The sequence below is a fragment of the Gracilinanus agilis genome, chromosome 2, assembly GCF_016433145.1.
Source record: "Gracilinanus agilis isolate LMUSP501 chromosome 2, AgileGrace, whole genome shotgun sequence".
Lineage (NCBI taxonomy): Eukaryota > Metazoa > Chordata > Mammalia > Didelphimorphia > Didelphidae > Gracilinanus > Gracilinanus agilis.
Window position 1 is genome coordinate 671,677,221 of NC_058131.1, and position 13,730 is coordinate 671,690,950.

The window sequence follows — 13,730 nt, forward strand, 5'->3', positions numbered from 1 at the left end:
GCTGGGCTGATAAATTCCAATATGTGACCACCAGGTGACCATACGAAGGAGATGCCATTGGAGGAGGTCCGTCTTTAGCCAGCCCCCGGCCCCCTCCGTTTCAGAGATTGGTCAATACTACTTGTTTTGGAATCTAACTCGGATGGGCCCTCCCATGACCCGACCTTTGTCCCCTTCGTAATTGCCCTGATCTCAGCCCAGCTATCACAGAAGCGTTTAAAGTCCACCTCGCAGGGAAGCACCTAGGCTGAATGCTTTAAATAATCCCCTTTGGAAGCCTCTTTAGTACCACCAGGCTGGTCTTTGGCACCTGGGCTTCCCAGCAGGCCAGCTGGGGTCTCGGGAGAGGACTTGCCTTCTCAGCTTGGCTTCACGATGAAGTTCCTTCTCAGCGCCTTCTTCCTGTGGCTCAGTCTAAGGGGCTGTGTGGGCCAGAGTGAACCCGACTCGGAAGCTGGGGAATCCTATTCTGACTGGGGTCTTCGGCACATCCGGGGCAGCTTTGAATCAGTCAACAGCTATTTTGACTCCTTTCTGGAGCTGCTAGGAGGGAAGAATGGAGTTTGCCAGTACAGATGCAGATACGGTGAGTCCTGGGTCTTTCTGTGTCACTGTCCGCTCTCTGGCTACAGGGCTTGGGGGCGACTTGCCCCTTGTGGGAAGAAACTTGGCCCACAATTCCTATCTATCAGGGTTCTCTCCACCCCCAGCTCCCTCCCTCCACCATCTCAATAGCAGCCAAAGAGCCTTTATGCCTTTTCATTTGGTTTCTGCAGGTTGGCTGGGGTAGGGGGAGGCTTTTGAATGAGGGAGGCAGGAGCTGTCGGATTGTAGAGGAATTAGGTAGAGGGAGGGCAGAGGATGCCATGGAAGACCTAGGATGAGTGTGGAGGTTGAAATAATAGGGCAAAATCAAGAAGAGATGAATATGCCCGCACGTCTGGAGACAGTATCTGCCAGGTGATGAAACATCCTCCCAAGGAGCCGGCTACTCACCGCCCTCGGGAGGCTTCAGCCTGGCGTTCTAGCTTGGAAATATTTCACTCTGGCTTTGCTCCCACTTGATGTGAAGTAGAGCATGCAATGCTAGATAGACTCCTGGAGTCGGGGTGATTTGGATTCAAATCCTGTCTCTGACTTAGTGGGTATATGATCAAGGGCAAGTCATTTCTTTAGACCTCAGACAACTCTTCAAGACTATAAAGTTGGGTTGCATTTGCCTCTATGGAGGGAGTTGTCACATGTGAGAGTTCCCATATTCGTGAAATCACATGTCCTTGATGCATTGACTCATGCTTTTCCTGAGTTATTTGTGGTTGAAAGAAGGCATGGAAACACCACTGGTATGGAGGATGGGTACCTTCTGGTGTCTGAGCCTGAGTGGAACAGAATCAGAGATCTCATAGAGACCTGGGTTCAAATCCCATGAGTGGCACTTAATGCCTAGATGACCAGGTGCAAGTCAATTAACCTTAGTGAGACACATCCACACACACTCATGTGCATGTGTATATATGTGTGTGTGTGTATTTCTCTGTATCTGTCTGTCTGTCAATCTATCTGTCTGTTTATCTGTCTTTCTATCCATCCATCTCTCTCTATCTGTCTATCTATCTGTCTATCTATCTATCTATCTATCTATCTATCTATCTATCTATCTATCTATCTATCTGTCTTTCTATCCATCTATCGATCTATCTATCTGTCTGTCTGTCTGTCTGTCTTTCTATCCATCCATCTCTCTCTCTATCTGTCTGTCTGTCTTTCTATCCATCCATCTCTCTCTATCTGTCTATCTATCTATATAATCTATCTGTCTTTCTATCCATCCATATCTATCTATCTATCTATCGATCTATCTATCTATCTATCTATCTATCTATCTATCTATCTATCTGTCTGTCTGTCTTTCTATCCATCCATATCTTTCTATCTATCTTTCTTTCTATCCATCTATCCTTCTATCTTTCTATCTATATCTACCATCTATCTGTCTTTCTATCCATCCATATCTATCTATCTATCTATCTATCTATCTATCTATCTATCTATCTATCTATCTATCTATCTATCCATCTATCCTTCTATCCATCTATATCTACCATCTATCTGTCTGTCTTTCTATCCATCCATATCTATCTATCTATCTATCTATCTATCTATCTTTCTATCCATCTATCCTTCTATCTTTCTATCTATATCTACCATCTATCTGTCTTTCTGTCCATCCATATCTATCTATCTATCTATCTATCTATCTATCTATCTATCTACCTCATTATCTGTGTCAAGAGGTTGAGGAGGATGAGCCAGGCTATCTTGTGTGAGGTGGCCATCTAAGGTAGTGACTCAGTGGTACCATTCTTACCTCAAGGGATAATATGGTGCCCCAATTGGGGGCTACCCTGGAAGTTGTGCTCCAAGTGCATTTGGGCACACCAATGACAATCTCTTCTATTATATACATGGTCCTTTGAGCCATAATAACAGCTGACGTTTTATGGCCCCTGTTAAAAATGGGCAAAATACCTTTCATTTATACATGATCTCATTTGGGCCTCACAGCAACAAAGATTAGTACAAAAGTGATTATCCTTATTTTACATATAAGGAAATGGCCTCTCAGAGAATTAGAATGACTTGCCCAGGGCAACACAGGTAAGTAAATATCCTATACGGGATTTGAACTCAGATCTTCCTGATCCCTGGTCTAGCTTTTTATTCACTATCAGGCTGCATCAGTTCCTAATTTCATGGGATTAGAGGATGGAGACTGGTAGGGAAAGAAACCTCTGAAACATACACGCTCAGACACGCACACACCATAGCCTGAGAAAAAGACCCCAAATTGGCTCAGTCCAGGGTGCTAGAAATGTCCAGACACCTTATTTATTTATTTATTTTTTAATTTAGGAGTCAAGGAAGGGACTTCTTATAGTCACTAGAGAGAAAGAATGATGACGGACACGACAGAGACAGAGCAAAATATTTTGTGGTCAACTGTGGGAAGCCAATAAGAGAATAGATAAAAATCTGAGACCCCTCTTTTGACACCTCTTATGATCCATGCCTTTTCTTATTGGAAAAACATTATAGAGTTATTGGAAAGCCCATACTCAGACCAGAAGCTACTGAGTTAACAATTTCTCTCCTTGATAATTAAGAAGTCCAAACCCTAAAAAATATATTACTTAGATAAGGATTGGAGCCAGACAATTTAGTCCAGACTATCTGACCAGGTGCAGATCTGTAAATCAAGGCAGAACGCAATTAGTAAACATCTCCATGAAATTTATTTCTGCTCCCAGAAGTAAACCCCTACTAATTGGTGGTTGGAATTTGGCCCTTGTCCTTGCACCTATATCTCTACTTTTTAGACTTTAATGGATTGTGTATGATTTGCAACCCCATTCACAGCTGTTATTCTTTCTTTGTGTTCTTTGTTTGAAACCAGTATAAAATAAAGTCCAAATCCCATTGCGTTGGAACAGCATGGGCTAACCACTAGTCTAGTTGTTCTCATTTTCTTTCTCCTGCTTTAACCATCCTATGCCACCACGCCGCTCAGGACCCCAAAAAACCATATAGGGGGCTAGCTCCCTATATGAAGATTTTTATCTATTCTCTTATTGGCTTCCCACAGTCAACAATACTTTTTTCACTGCTTGGGGATGGAAGAGGGAAGCTGTTCCCTTCTCCCTTAATTCTGTCAAAGTTCAAGGAATATAAACATATCTATGTAAGGATAATGAGAGGCTGTGTTAGGACACTGGCTAACCCAGCTTGGAGTCTGGAAGACCTAGATTCAAGTTCTGCTATTGATCCTTAGTAGTTTTTACTATGGTGAATTCCCTATGCCAAAGAAATGATAGATCTCAAATTCCTGGACTGATAATTCAAGTTTAGCTAAAGGGGAAAAAAAATCTCAGGGTTATTTTTGGGTGACTGGGGGAGGGATGAAGAATAATAGTAAGCATTGTCATTAGAACATTATATATCAATTTGGATTGTTTTTGGGTAGGAGTGAGACAGTGTGGTATAATGGATAGGCTACTGGACTGAGAGTGAGGAAAGGGATCTGGATTCAAATCCCAGGCCAGAAATTTGCTAGCACTGCAACCCCCCCCCCCCCCCCGCCGCAAATCACTTCAGCTAAATCTGTAAAATGGGGATGATAATAATATTCCTCATTGAGAAGATGAAAGGAGTTAAAATCTGCAGTGCCCTTCGTAAACCCTGCACTAGTAAAGTATCAGCTGTTACCAGGAATAAGGATTGTTCATTTCTGTCACCTGAATCACCTTAGGGACTGCCTCCCCAGGCAAACTAAGAGATAAGACTCTCTTTCTTTAAGGATCTCATTAGGGAGGCAGATACTAGGATATAAGAATTGCAGGACTTTTCCAGGAAAACAAGGCAGCTCCTCCTTTTCTCCCCCCAACAAAATAGCTGTAAAAGGCCCCAGCTCAGCAACCTTCAGAGTGTCAAAGCTCCCCAACACACTAGGGTTGAGATTAGTGACTGTGGGAGAGTGAAGAGGAGATAAGAGTGAACTAGAATGAAGGTAAACAAGACTCCCACTTCACAAGCAGGAACCTTTCCAAGGAGAGGCCCTGGGCCAAAGAGAAGGTTTAGAATCTGGTGATTTCTGGAAAAAGAGGGACCTGAGGACCTGGGGGGATGATCTCAACTTGTTTGGAGCATTTTCTGAAACCATAATGGGAAACAAAAAACTCCCAATATCCCAAAGCCTCTCCTTTGTCAGGCCTCCTGTGTCTTTAACAATCAGCCAGGACTTCTTTCCATCTCAGTTTGCTTTGCTAATCCATCCATGAATGTTTCTTGAGGCAGAGTATTCTCCCTTGAAAAAGTGACCAGATAATGCAGCTTAGAATCAAATACTCCCAAACCGAATTTATTGGAGGTTTTACATTTTTTAAAAAAGTTTTATTAATGTCTTTGCTTTTAAAAATTGTTTATTCTTTTTATTTTTATGCAACAAATATTTTAAATAAATAAAAATAAATAAAAAAATAAAATAGATCTGTCCATGGCTCAGTGGATTGAGAGTGAGGCCTAGAGATGGGAAGTCTTGAGCTCAAATCTGTCCTCAGACCCTTCCTACGTGAGTGAATCTGGGCAAGTCACTTAATCCCAATTGCTTAGCCCTTCCTGCTCTTCTGCTTTGGAACTAATACTTACTATTGATTCTAAGATGGAAGGGAAGGGTTAAAAAAAAAAAAAGAAAGAAAAAATCTGTCCATGATACTACCTCCCAACTTCATTAAGCAAATTTAATACAAAGAAGCAAATAAACATGAAAGACGAGGTCCTAGAAAAATAACTGCACATACCAGCAAAACAAATTCCTACATTGGTCATGTTTAAACATGTATGTCTCTTTCTGCATTTTAAGTTCTTTCCCTCCTTGTAAAGTTGAGTGGAATGTCTCATCCTCATACTTCTGGATTAATGGTTTGTCACGGTAACAAATCAACATTCTAAAGCCTTTCAAAGATGCTTTTCTCTCCAGTGTTATCATTATATAAATTGTTCTCTTGTTTCTTCTCCCTTCACTCTGCATCAGTTCATAATAGTCTTCCAGTTTCCTCAGAAATTGTCTCACTGAGTTTTTAAAAATAAATTTTAGGTGATAGCTTTCATTTTTACATCATATCCATTTCATTCATGTGGGCTCCCCCTCCAAAGAGGCAGGTGACAACTTTTCCCCGTTTTAGTACAAGTTCTTCACCAGTTGTTGTGGCTAAAGAACATCATCACTTGGTGGCCAGATTTGTTGTGATTCAATTCAATTCAGTGCAACAAGCATTTGTTAAGTGTCTTCTCTATGTCAAGCATTGTGCTATATGGGGGAGGAGGGGATAAAGACAGACAGAAAACATATCACAACCTTGAGGAGATCACATTCTCCTGGGGATGAACTAGAGCATTCTTTGGGCAGAAGAAGAGGACAGACAACTGCTGGAATCAGGAAGGGCCTTTGTGGGAGATGGCTTTGAGCTTAGCCCCAGAGAGATTTGGGATTCCAAGAGGCTGTGTTGAAGCGACAGCTTGTGTTGTAGTGGAGGAGGTGGGGGAATAAATATTTCACTGGAGGAACAGCAAGGAGACCAACTTGATTGCAGTGAATTCTGGTTACAGGGTTGAAGAGCCTCTGTCAGTATAGTGAGGCATTATCTCCAGTTGATGGAATAGGTCATTCCTGGAAAACTTTCCATCTTGGTGGGAAGAACTCTTTGCTGTTCTGACCATTGAGGACCCAAGATCATTTCTACACTATGAGAAGACACTGAGTTTCCAGGGAGTCTTCCATGTTCATACCATCCAGGCTTCTATGAAATCATCTTTTTCATCAAATCTTATGATACAATAATATTCTATTTTATTCATTTTCCCCAATTTGTTCAGTCATTCCCCACTTAATGAGTACTCCCTTTGATCTTAGTTCTTTTCCTTCCTTTTTTTGTTTTAATTGCCACTCCTTTGTTAATCCTGCCAATCAAGAAGTTAATTTTGCTTGTGACTATCCCCTCCCTCTTAATGCCTCATCCTCATCACTTCTTATTTCTAAACCTGACTCTGTGTGTGTTTGACCCTCCTTTGACCATTTCAGATAAGCATGACATTCCTCCCCTCCTTGTTTCCTCAGCATTCAGACATTCTACTTTTTGTAAACCCAAGTTGTAAGAAATATTAAATTTCATCCCCTTTTTTCTCCTTTCCACACTAGTGAATCCCTCCTTTTATTCTTTCTTCTCTTTCTCCACTATAGAAAAAAATTAATTCACCTCTAAGACTTCTGTTATTGTTGATATTTTATTATATCATCCCTTTCAAATGCTTAAATAAATGTATCTCTCCGGGTTTCTCTTAATTCTTGCGTTTGTAAGTCAAAGCACTTATTTTTTAATCAGAAATTCTCAGAGTTTTCTTCTGCAGTAAAAGTCTATTTTTCTTGGTAATATATTCTCAGCTTTTTTTGCAGGTTGTAAGCTTATATCTTTTGCCTTTTGGTTTATTGTATTCCAATATCTCTTCTTGTTTTAAGTAGAAGCTGCTATGTCTTGTGTGACTCTTACTGTAGTCACTTGGTATTGGACTTTCTGGATGCTTGAAAAACTTTTTTTTTTTTTTTAATTTTGACATGAGAGCTCTGGTTTTTGGTTATGACATTTTGGGGACTTTTTCTTTGAGTTCCCTTTCAGAAAATGAATCAGTGTGTGAAGAGTGAATCAAACTTTCTTTGTCTACCAATCAGCAACTTTTAAATTAATTGATCAAAAACTTAAGTACTCCTACTTAACCCTAAGTAAGGGAATTCATGAGTCACTTAGTAGAGTAAGCTCCTGCCTTCAAAGGCTACTGCCAACCCCCTTGGGCAGTGCTAGGCAAATTGAAAGCCTGTGATTGGTTCCTGTAAAGTGCAGGCAAGGAAAAAAGACTATAAAAAGATCTGAAGTTTTTATCCAAGGGACTTAACTTAGCCTTGGGAGGTGTGAGCTTACTCTAGTAAGTGACTTGTGAATTCTCTTGCTTTGTGTTAAGTAGGGGTGCTTAAGTTTTTGATTAATTTAAAAGTTGCTGATTGATAGACAAAGAAAGTTTGATTCACTCTTTACAAGGGAATCTCTTCTTTCTTTACTTTGCTCTTTTGTTTTAGCTGAAGTAGGCAGATTTCATTTGTGATTTCTTGAAATACAGTGTCCAAACATGTTTTTTGTTAAACACACACACACACACACACACACACACACACACACACACAAACAAACCCATAGCTTTTGGGGAGTTCAGTGACTTCTTAAATTTGACTTAAATTACTTCTTCTAACCTGTTTTACAAGTCAGTTTTTTTTCATGTCAGATATCTTATGCTTTCTCCTATTTTTTTTTTCAATCTTTTGACTTTGTTCTAACATTTCCTGCTGTCCCATAGAGTCATTGGTTTCTGTTTGGTCTGTTCTGGTTTTCAGAAACTCCATTTCTTATGTAAAATTTTCCATTTTCTTTTGTAAGGTATTTAGTCTCCTTCTAATTCTTTGCTCCAGAATTTGTTGTTCATTTTTAAAATCTCTTTAATTTTTTTACGTAGTCATGTAGTCTTTGTGTAAAATGTATTCTTTCCCTTTCTGATTGCAGTTGTTATTCACTTGATTTGCTTTCTTCTACTAAGGTCAATTTTTGGTAATTTTTGGCCACCTCTATATCTTCAAGATTTTTTTTCTGGGTACTGACTTCTTTAATTTATTCATCTTCTCAGTCTTAGAACCCACCTGTGTGAAGGGTAGAGTGGGTAGCTCTTCTTGGTCTCACTCTGGGTCATTCGGACTCTGACATTGATTGCTACCTCCTAGAATTAGGCTCCACTGACTTTGAAGTTCAGGGAGCCGGATCTTCAGGGCTCTCAATGAAGTCTCAAGACAGAGATCTTGGATCCCCTGAATATGTGAACTGTCTTAGTCTGAGCATTGTCTTGTCACTCTGGTTACTTCTGTTCCTTGGGACTACTAACCTCCATCCCCATCCTGTAGAATATAGACCATCCTAAGACTTTTTGACCACTCTAGGGCTTTTTCAGGGGAGTCCTCCACTCTCCCTGTCTCTGGATACTGTGCGTCCCAGGCTATAGTTGTCTTTCATCTGTCTCTGGTCCCTGGGAGCCTGTGGACTTGCTTGCGTGTGCTGGCTCTTGTTCTGCTGACTATTACTTTAGCTATTATCTATGTCTTCTAATAGACTTTTTGTGCAGTTCTGGGATGGAAGGAGTCACCTCCTGTAATTTCTCACTGGATTTCTTGATCATTATTCATCCTGGAGCAAATTTCAGGTTTTTGCAGGAGTAGATTTGTGAAAGCTGGCCAGTCTGCCTCTGTTCAGGTGGCCATCTTGGCCAGAAGTCTTTGGTCATCATAATTTCACAGCTTTCAATTTTAAATTGTTTTGTTATTGGTCCTTCCCATTTACGTTGTTGTAGTCATTGAGTATATTGTTTCCCTGATTTCTTTTACTTTCTTTTGTATCATCTGTCTCCTCATTCTTCTCTGTATCCATCACCTTCATTTTTTCTTACAGCATAATGACATCCTGTTACATTCAAATGTCACAGTTTACTCAGTCTATTAAAAAAAAAAACCTTACCTTCCATCTTAGAATCAATACTGTGTATTGTTTCTAAGGCAGAAGAGTGGTAATGGCTAGGCAATAGGGGTTAAGTGACTTGCCTAGGGTTACATAGCTAAAAAACTGAGGTCAAATTTGAACCCAGGACTTCATGTTTCTAGGCCTGGTTGTCTAGCCAATAAGTCATCTAGCTGCCTCCTCTTCAGTCTATTATTAATTGGGTTCAGTTACAGGAAAAAAAAATTTATTTTGGAAAATTAAGTAGTCAGAGGACCTGAGTTCCGATCACGGTTGCCATTCACTCAATCTTTGAGGCCATGGTCCCCTCACATGGACTTTTTAGACCTCAGTTTGCTCAGTTGTAGAATGAAAGAGCTGGATTCAATGATCTAAGGTACTTTCCATTTTTCTCTCTATGATGTCTCCATGATCATTTGTTAGCTATCACTTGTCAGAAAGCAAAAACAATGGAACTCCACCTTTCCCTTTCTCCGACAGGCTTAGCTATCAGAGAGCCAAATTGATTGCTGAAATGTCATAATCTGATCAACCTCTGTCTCTGGAAATATCTATTTCTTCTGCTTTCTTCCTCTGGCCTCTGGCCTGATTTTATCTTTTCAACGTCTTATCTTAAAGACATTCAAATATTAAATTGAATCTACAATTTGCTCCGACTCTTTTTGGAAATAATATCTAATAGGCTTCTTAAAATAAACTGACCACTTCAAAACAACTAGAGAGAAACTCAGACATGCTATGTAGGGCAGCCACGGATCTTCAGGAGGGAAGAACTGACACATAGGCAGACACTATAATGATTTAAATAAATGGCACCAGGTAGGAACTGGAAAATTAACAACTGCCCCTTGCCCTGGTAATAAACCCCAGCCGTCCTTGACAGTGACTGAGTAGAGAGGTATGCGGAGAGCAGGGTAGGAGATAATAATAATAACTCACCTTGTTATCAGGCTTTAAAGTTTATAGAGCAATGTCACCCGGAATTTTCTGTTCTTATTAAACTCCTGGAGATATTTCTTGATATTGGCTCAAGGGAAGCTACGTCAGTGTCTTTCACCTACAAGGTTTGCCTCACTCTCCTCTGAATTTCTGCTGTCTCCCCACAATTTATCCCCCCCACTCTGTTCTCTCTGAAATACCTCCTAGACTTTATTCGATATTTCTAAGGTGTTTTTTTTTTCTTTTCTGCTGCTAACATAGAGGCAGTGTTGCCTAGTGGACAGACACTGAGTTGGAATTGATGAAGATTGGACTTGACCTCCGTAGGCACCCAGGCTGGGTGGTACAGGTTAAAAAATAGCAGAGTTTAGAGTTAGGGAACTGGAATTCAAATACTGGCCCTTGGACTTGCTACCTACATAGCATTGGATGAGTCGTGTGATCCCTCTCGGTCTCAGTTTCCTCATCTGGCTCTCACTGGACACAGACTGATTCGGAGATGGACTGCAGTCTATGTTGTTGGAAAGCCTTACCAGTAAACTTCCTTTTGTTAAACTGTATCCGCGTTTTAGGAACTCAAAGATGAGGTTAAGAAACAAATATACAAACACAAGGAGAGAAATCTTTAAGACATTCCCAACTCTTTCTCTTCTACAAAATGACTAATGTGGAAAGATATTTGCAATGATTGCACATGTATAACCAGATCTGATGGCTTACCATGTCAAGGAGTGAGCAGGGAAGGGAGGGAGCGAACTTGGAACTCAAAACTCAAAACAAGAATGTTAAAATTGTTTTTACATGTAATTGGGGGAAATATTAGTATTATTTTTAGTTATAACAATGGTCTTTAGTAGAGGTAGAAAGATTAATCTGAGAACTCCCAGAACCTCAGTCCTGGGACTTCCACTGAACTACAGAATTCAGGGTTGGGGAAAATATTATTATTTAGAAAAAAAGAGAAATTCAGAGCTCTTAAAAAGTAAATGCTGACTCGTGCCACACGAATGGAGCTGATACAATGGAAAGAGTCCTGGATTTGAAGTTAAAGATCATATAATCAAATTTCTAGCTCTATTACTTTGTGCTTGTGTGAGACCTTGAACAAGTCACTTGTTGGACCTCATCATTTCTAAAATGGGGAGGCAGGACTAGATGATTGCTAAGGTTCTTTTCAACGGAACATTGATGGTGCTCCTATTGCTTCTCCTTCCTCCAATGATGGTTTTTTTTTTTTTCATTTAAATCTCAGCCCCTTCCAAGTGTTCATTCTTTCTGTTCCTATAACTTGGGGCCTTGATTTCCTGTTTCCCTTTGCTAAAAAGGCAGAAGGAAGTCTCCATTTTGTACCCCCCACTACACTACTCACTACCTTCATTCTTCCACAGCTAGTGCTAGTGACCACCAGGGGGAATGGGGACAATTCCCTATGAGATTATTTCCGGTTTATCCTGTACGGTCTTGTCTGTACATCATCATTTCCATGTTGCTTCTGTCATTAGAATGTGCACTCCTTGAGGACAGGAACTGTGTTTGTTTTTAATTTCCTGCCTTTCTGTGTATCTTCAGTGCTTAGCATGGAGCCTGGCACATAGTAGGCACTCAATAAGAGGCTCTTTAACTTGACCATGAACAGGTAATGGAGGGACTTCACACCACCCAGACTGCTCCAGAAAACTCAGAGGTAGATCCCCACTTCTTTCTCAACTTCAGAATTTTCCTGTTTCTCTTAAAAAAAAGACCTCTTAGGTCAAGTGGGCAGGAGGTGGGCAGGCAATGAGCATTTAAGTGTTTACAATATGGTAGGTACTGTCCAAAGCACTGGAGATTAAATAAGTGTTTACAATGTATCAGAATCTGTGCAAAGCACTGGGGATCGGAAAAAAAAATAGGTCCCTGCCCTCAGGGAGATTATATTCTAATAGAGGAGACACTAAGTAGAAACCATGTTTCTATAGTTAGTCTGATACCAGGCTTAATTTTCATATATAAATATTTTTAAAATTTTTAATTTAAAACATTAAAAATTTAAATTTAAATTAAATTAATCTATTCTAAAAATTAAATAAATTATATAATAAATTAATTTAATTTAAAAAATATTTAAATATCAATATATAATCTATTATTTTATCTTCTATTATTTAGGTAGAATATGCCTATTTTCAGTTATTCTGTAATAAGCCCACCACTGACATTCTTCCATTTTGAAGAGTAGAGGGAGGGGGAACAACAACCCTACAAAGTAGGTGCTATTATTACCCTTCATTTTTACAGATGACATATCTGGACATAATAAGTCCTTAATGACTGAGAAGCATTGACTAAGACACAGAGAGGTTTAGTGACCTTCCCAGCATCACACAGCTTATATTTGTACAAGTTCCTTTTGCTAAATTATCCAGTAAATATTGAAGAATTACTAGCAGTAGCAGAGACCAGGGAAGACTTCATTCCCTGACAGTGAAATGGACCACGCTGATGTCTAGGAGTTGTTCCTCTGGGCTCTACTCCCAGATCTATGTCTGCTTTACTACATAAACAATAATTTCTCCTTATGGATTCCCAACTCTCTAGTCAAAATAACCAACCCAGTGAGAAGACCGAGGAGATCTGCCCCACAGAATCCACTGAGAGAAGAATCATAAATATAAATGGTAGCATTGCTGGAGGAAGAATTTGAGTGCCCTGCATCCTGTTTTGGCAGTTGGGTAGAGGATAGGCTGGTGTAGGGAGAGAATGAGATGAGAATGAATCAGATGAATTAGAAGATGGTCGTTATAATCTAGGGGAGATGGGATGAGGGCTTGAACTCAGATGGTGATTGTGGGAATAGAGAGAAGGGTTTAGATGCAAGAGATGTTGAAAAGGGAGAAAGCAGATGTGGCAGCTGGGTGCCAGATATAGGGGATGAGGGAGAACGAGGAGTCTGGGATTGGAGACACTGGAAGGATGGTGATGCTTTCGCTAGAAATAGAAAAGTTTGGAAGAAGGGAGGGTTGGGGAAAAATGAATGAAGGTGTCTCTGGGACATCTGGTTTGAAATGTTCAATAGGCAAGTAGGGATGCAGGACTGAAGTTCAGGGAGGCATTGGGGCAGGAGGTACTAGCCTAGAGATGATGCTCACAGCTGTGGGAGATGATGAGGTTACTAAGAAAGAGTATGGAGGGAGGAGAAAAGAGGGCCCAGAATAGACCCTTAGGGAGCATCTACTACATCTACATATCCTGGAGGAATGATTTTCATGAAAAACAAGCAAAGAAGACGGAGGAGCATTCAGGCAAATGAGAGGCAAATCAGGCAAGAGAAGCCTGGCAAAAATGCATAAAGGAAAGAGTATCCAGGGGAGAAGTGGGGTCAAAAATGTCAATATAGGAGATAGAATTGCAAAAAAGAAGCCATAAGATTTGACAATTAAGAGATCCACTGGCTATATAGAGGAACTAGAAACCCTCAATGTAGAACTCTCTGGGGATAATGGAAGGTACCATGTGATGGGAGCACAAAGGCAGGATAAAGAGCAGCAGCTAGGGAGGAAAAAATGGAAGTCCTCCCCACAAGAAGCTTGTTTTAACTCCTCCATTTACACATTCTCAGGTGCCAAAAGTGAATGAAAGAAAGGACCAGTTGGG

At 40.2% G+C, this 13,730-nt stretch overlaps 1 protein-coding gene across 2 annotated transcripts in view; it reads left to right on the top strand.

Annotated features, from left to right (window-relative positions):
* The first annotated feature begins 274 nt into the window (after window positions 1–274).
* Window positions 275–13,730, top strand: part of PLA2G12B (phospholipase A2 group XIIB) — a 28,318-nt gene continuing 14,862 nt past the window's right edge. For both annotated transcript variants that reach the window (XM_044662818.1, XM_044662819.1), the window contains exon 1: window positions 275–586. In XM_044662818.1, the coding sequence (XP_044518753.1) occupies window positions 376–586 (211 nt within the window). In that variant the 5' untranslated portion in view covers window positions 275–375. The remainder of the gene's footprint in view (window positions 587–13,730) is intronic.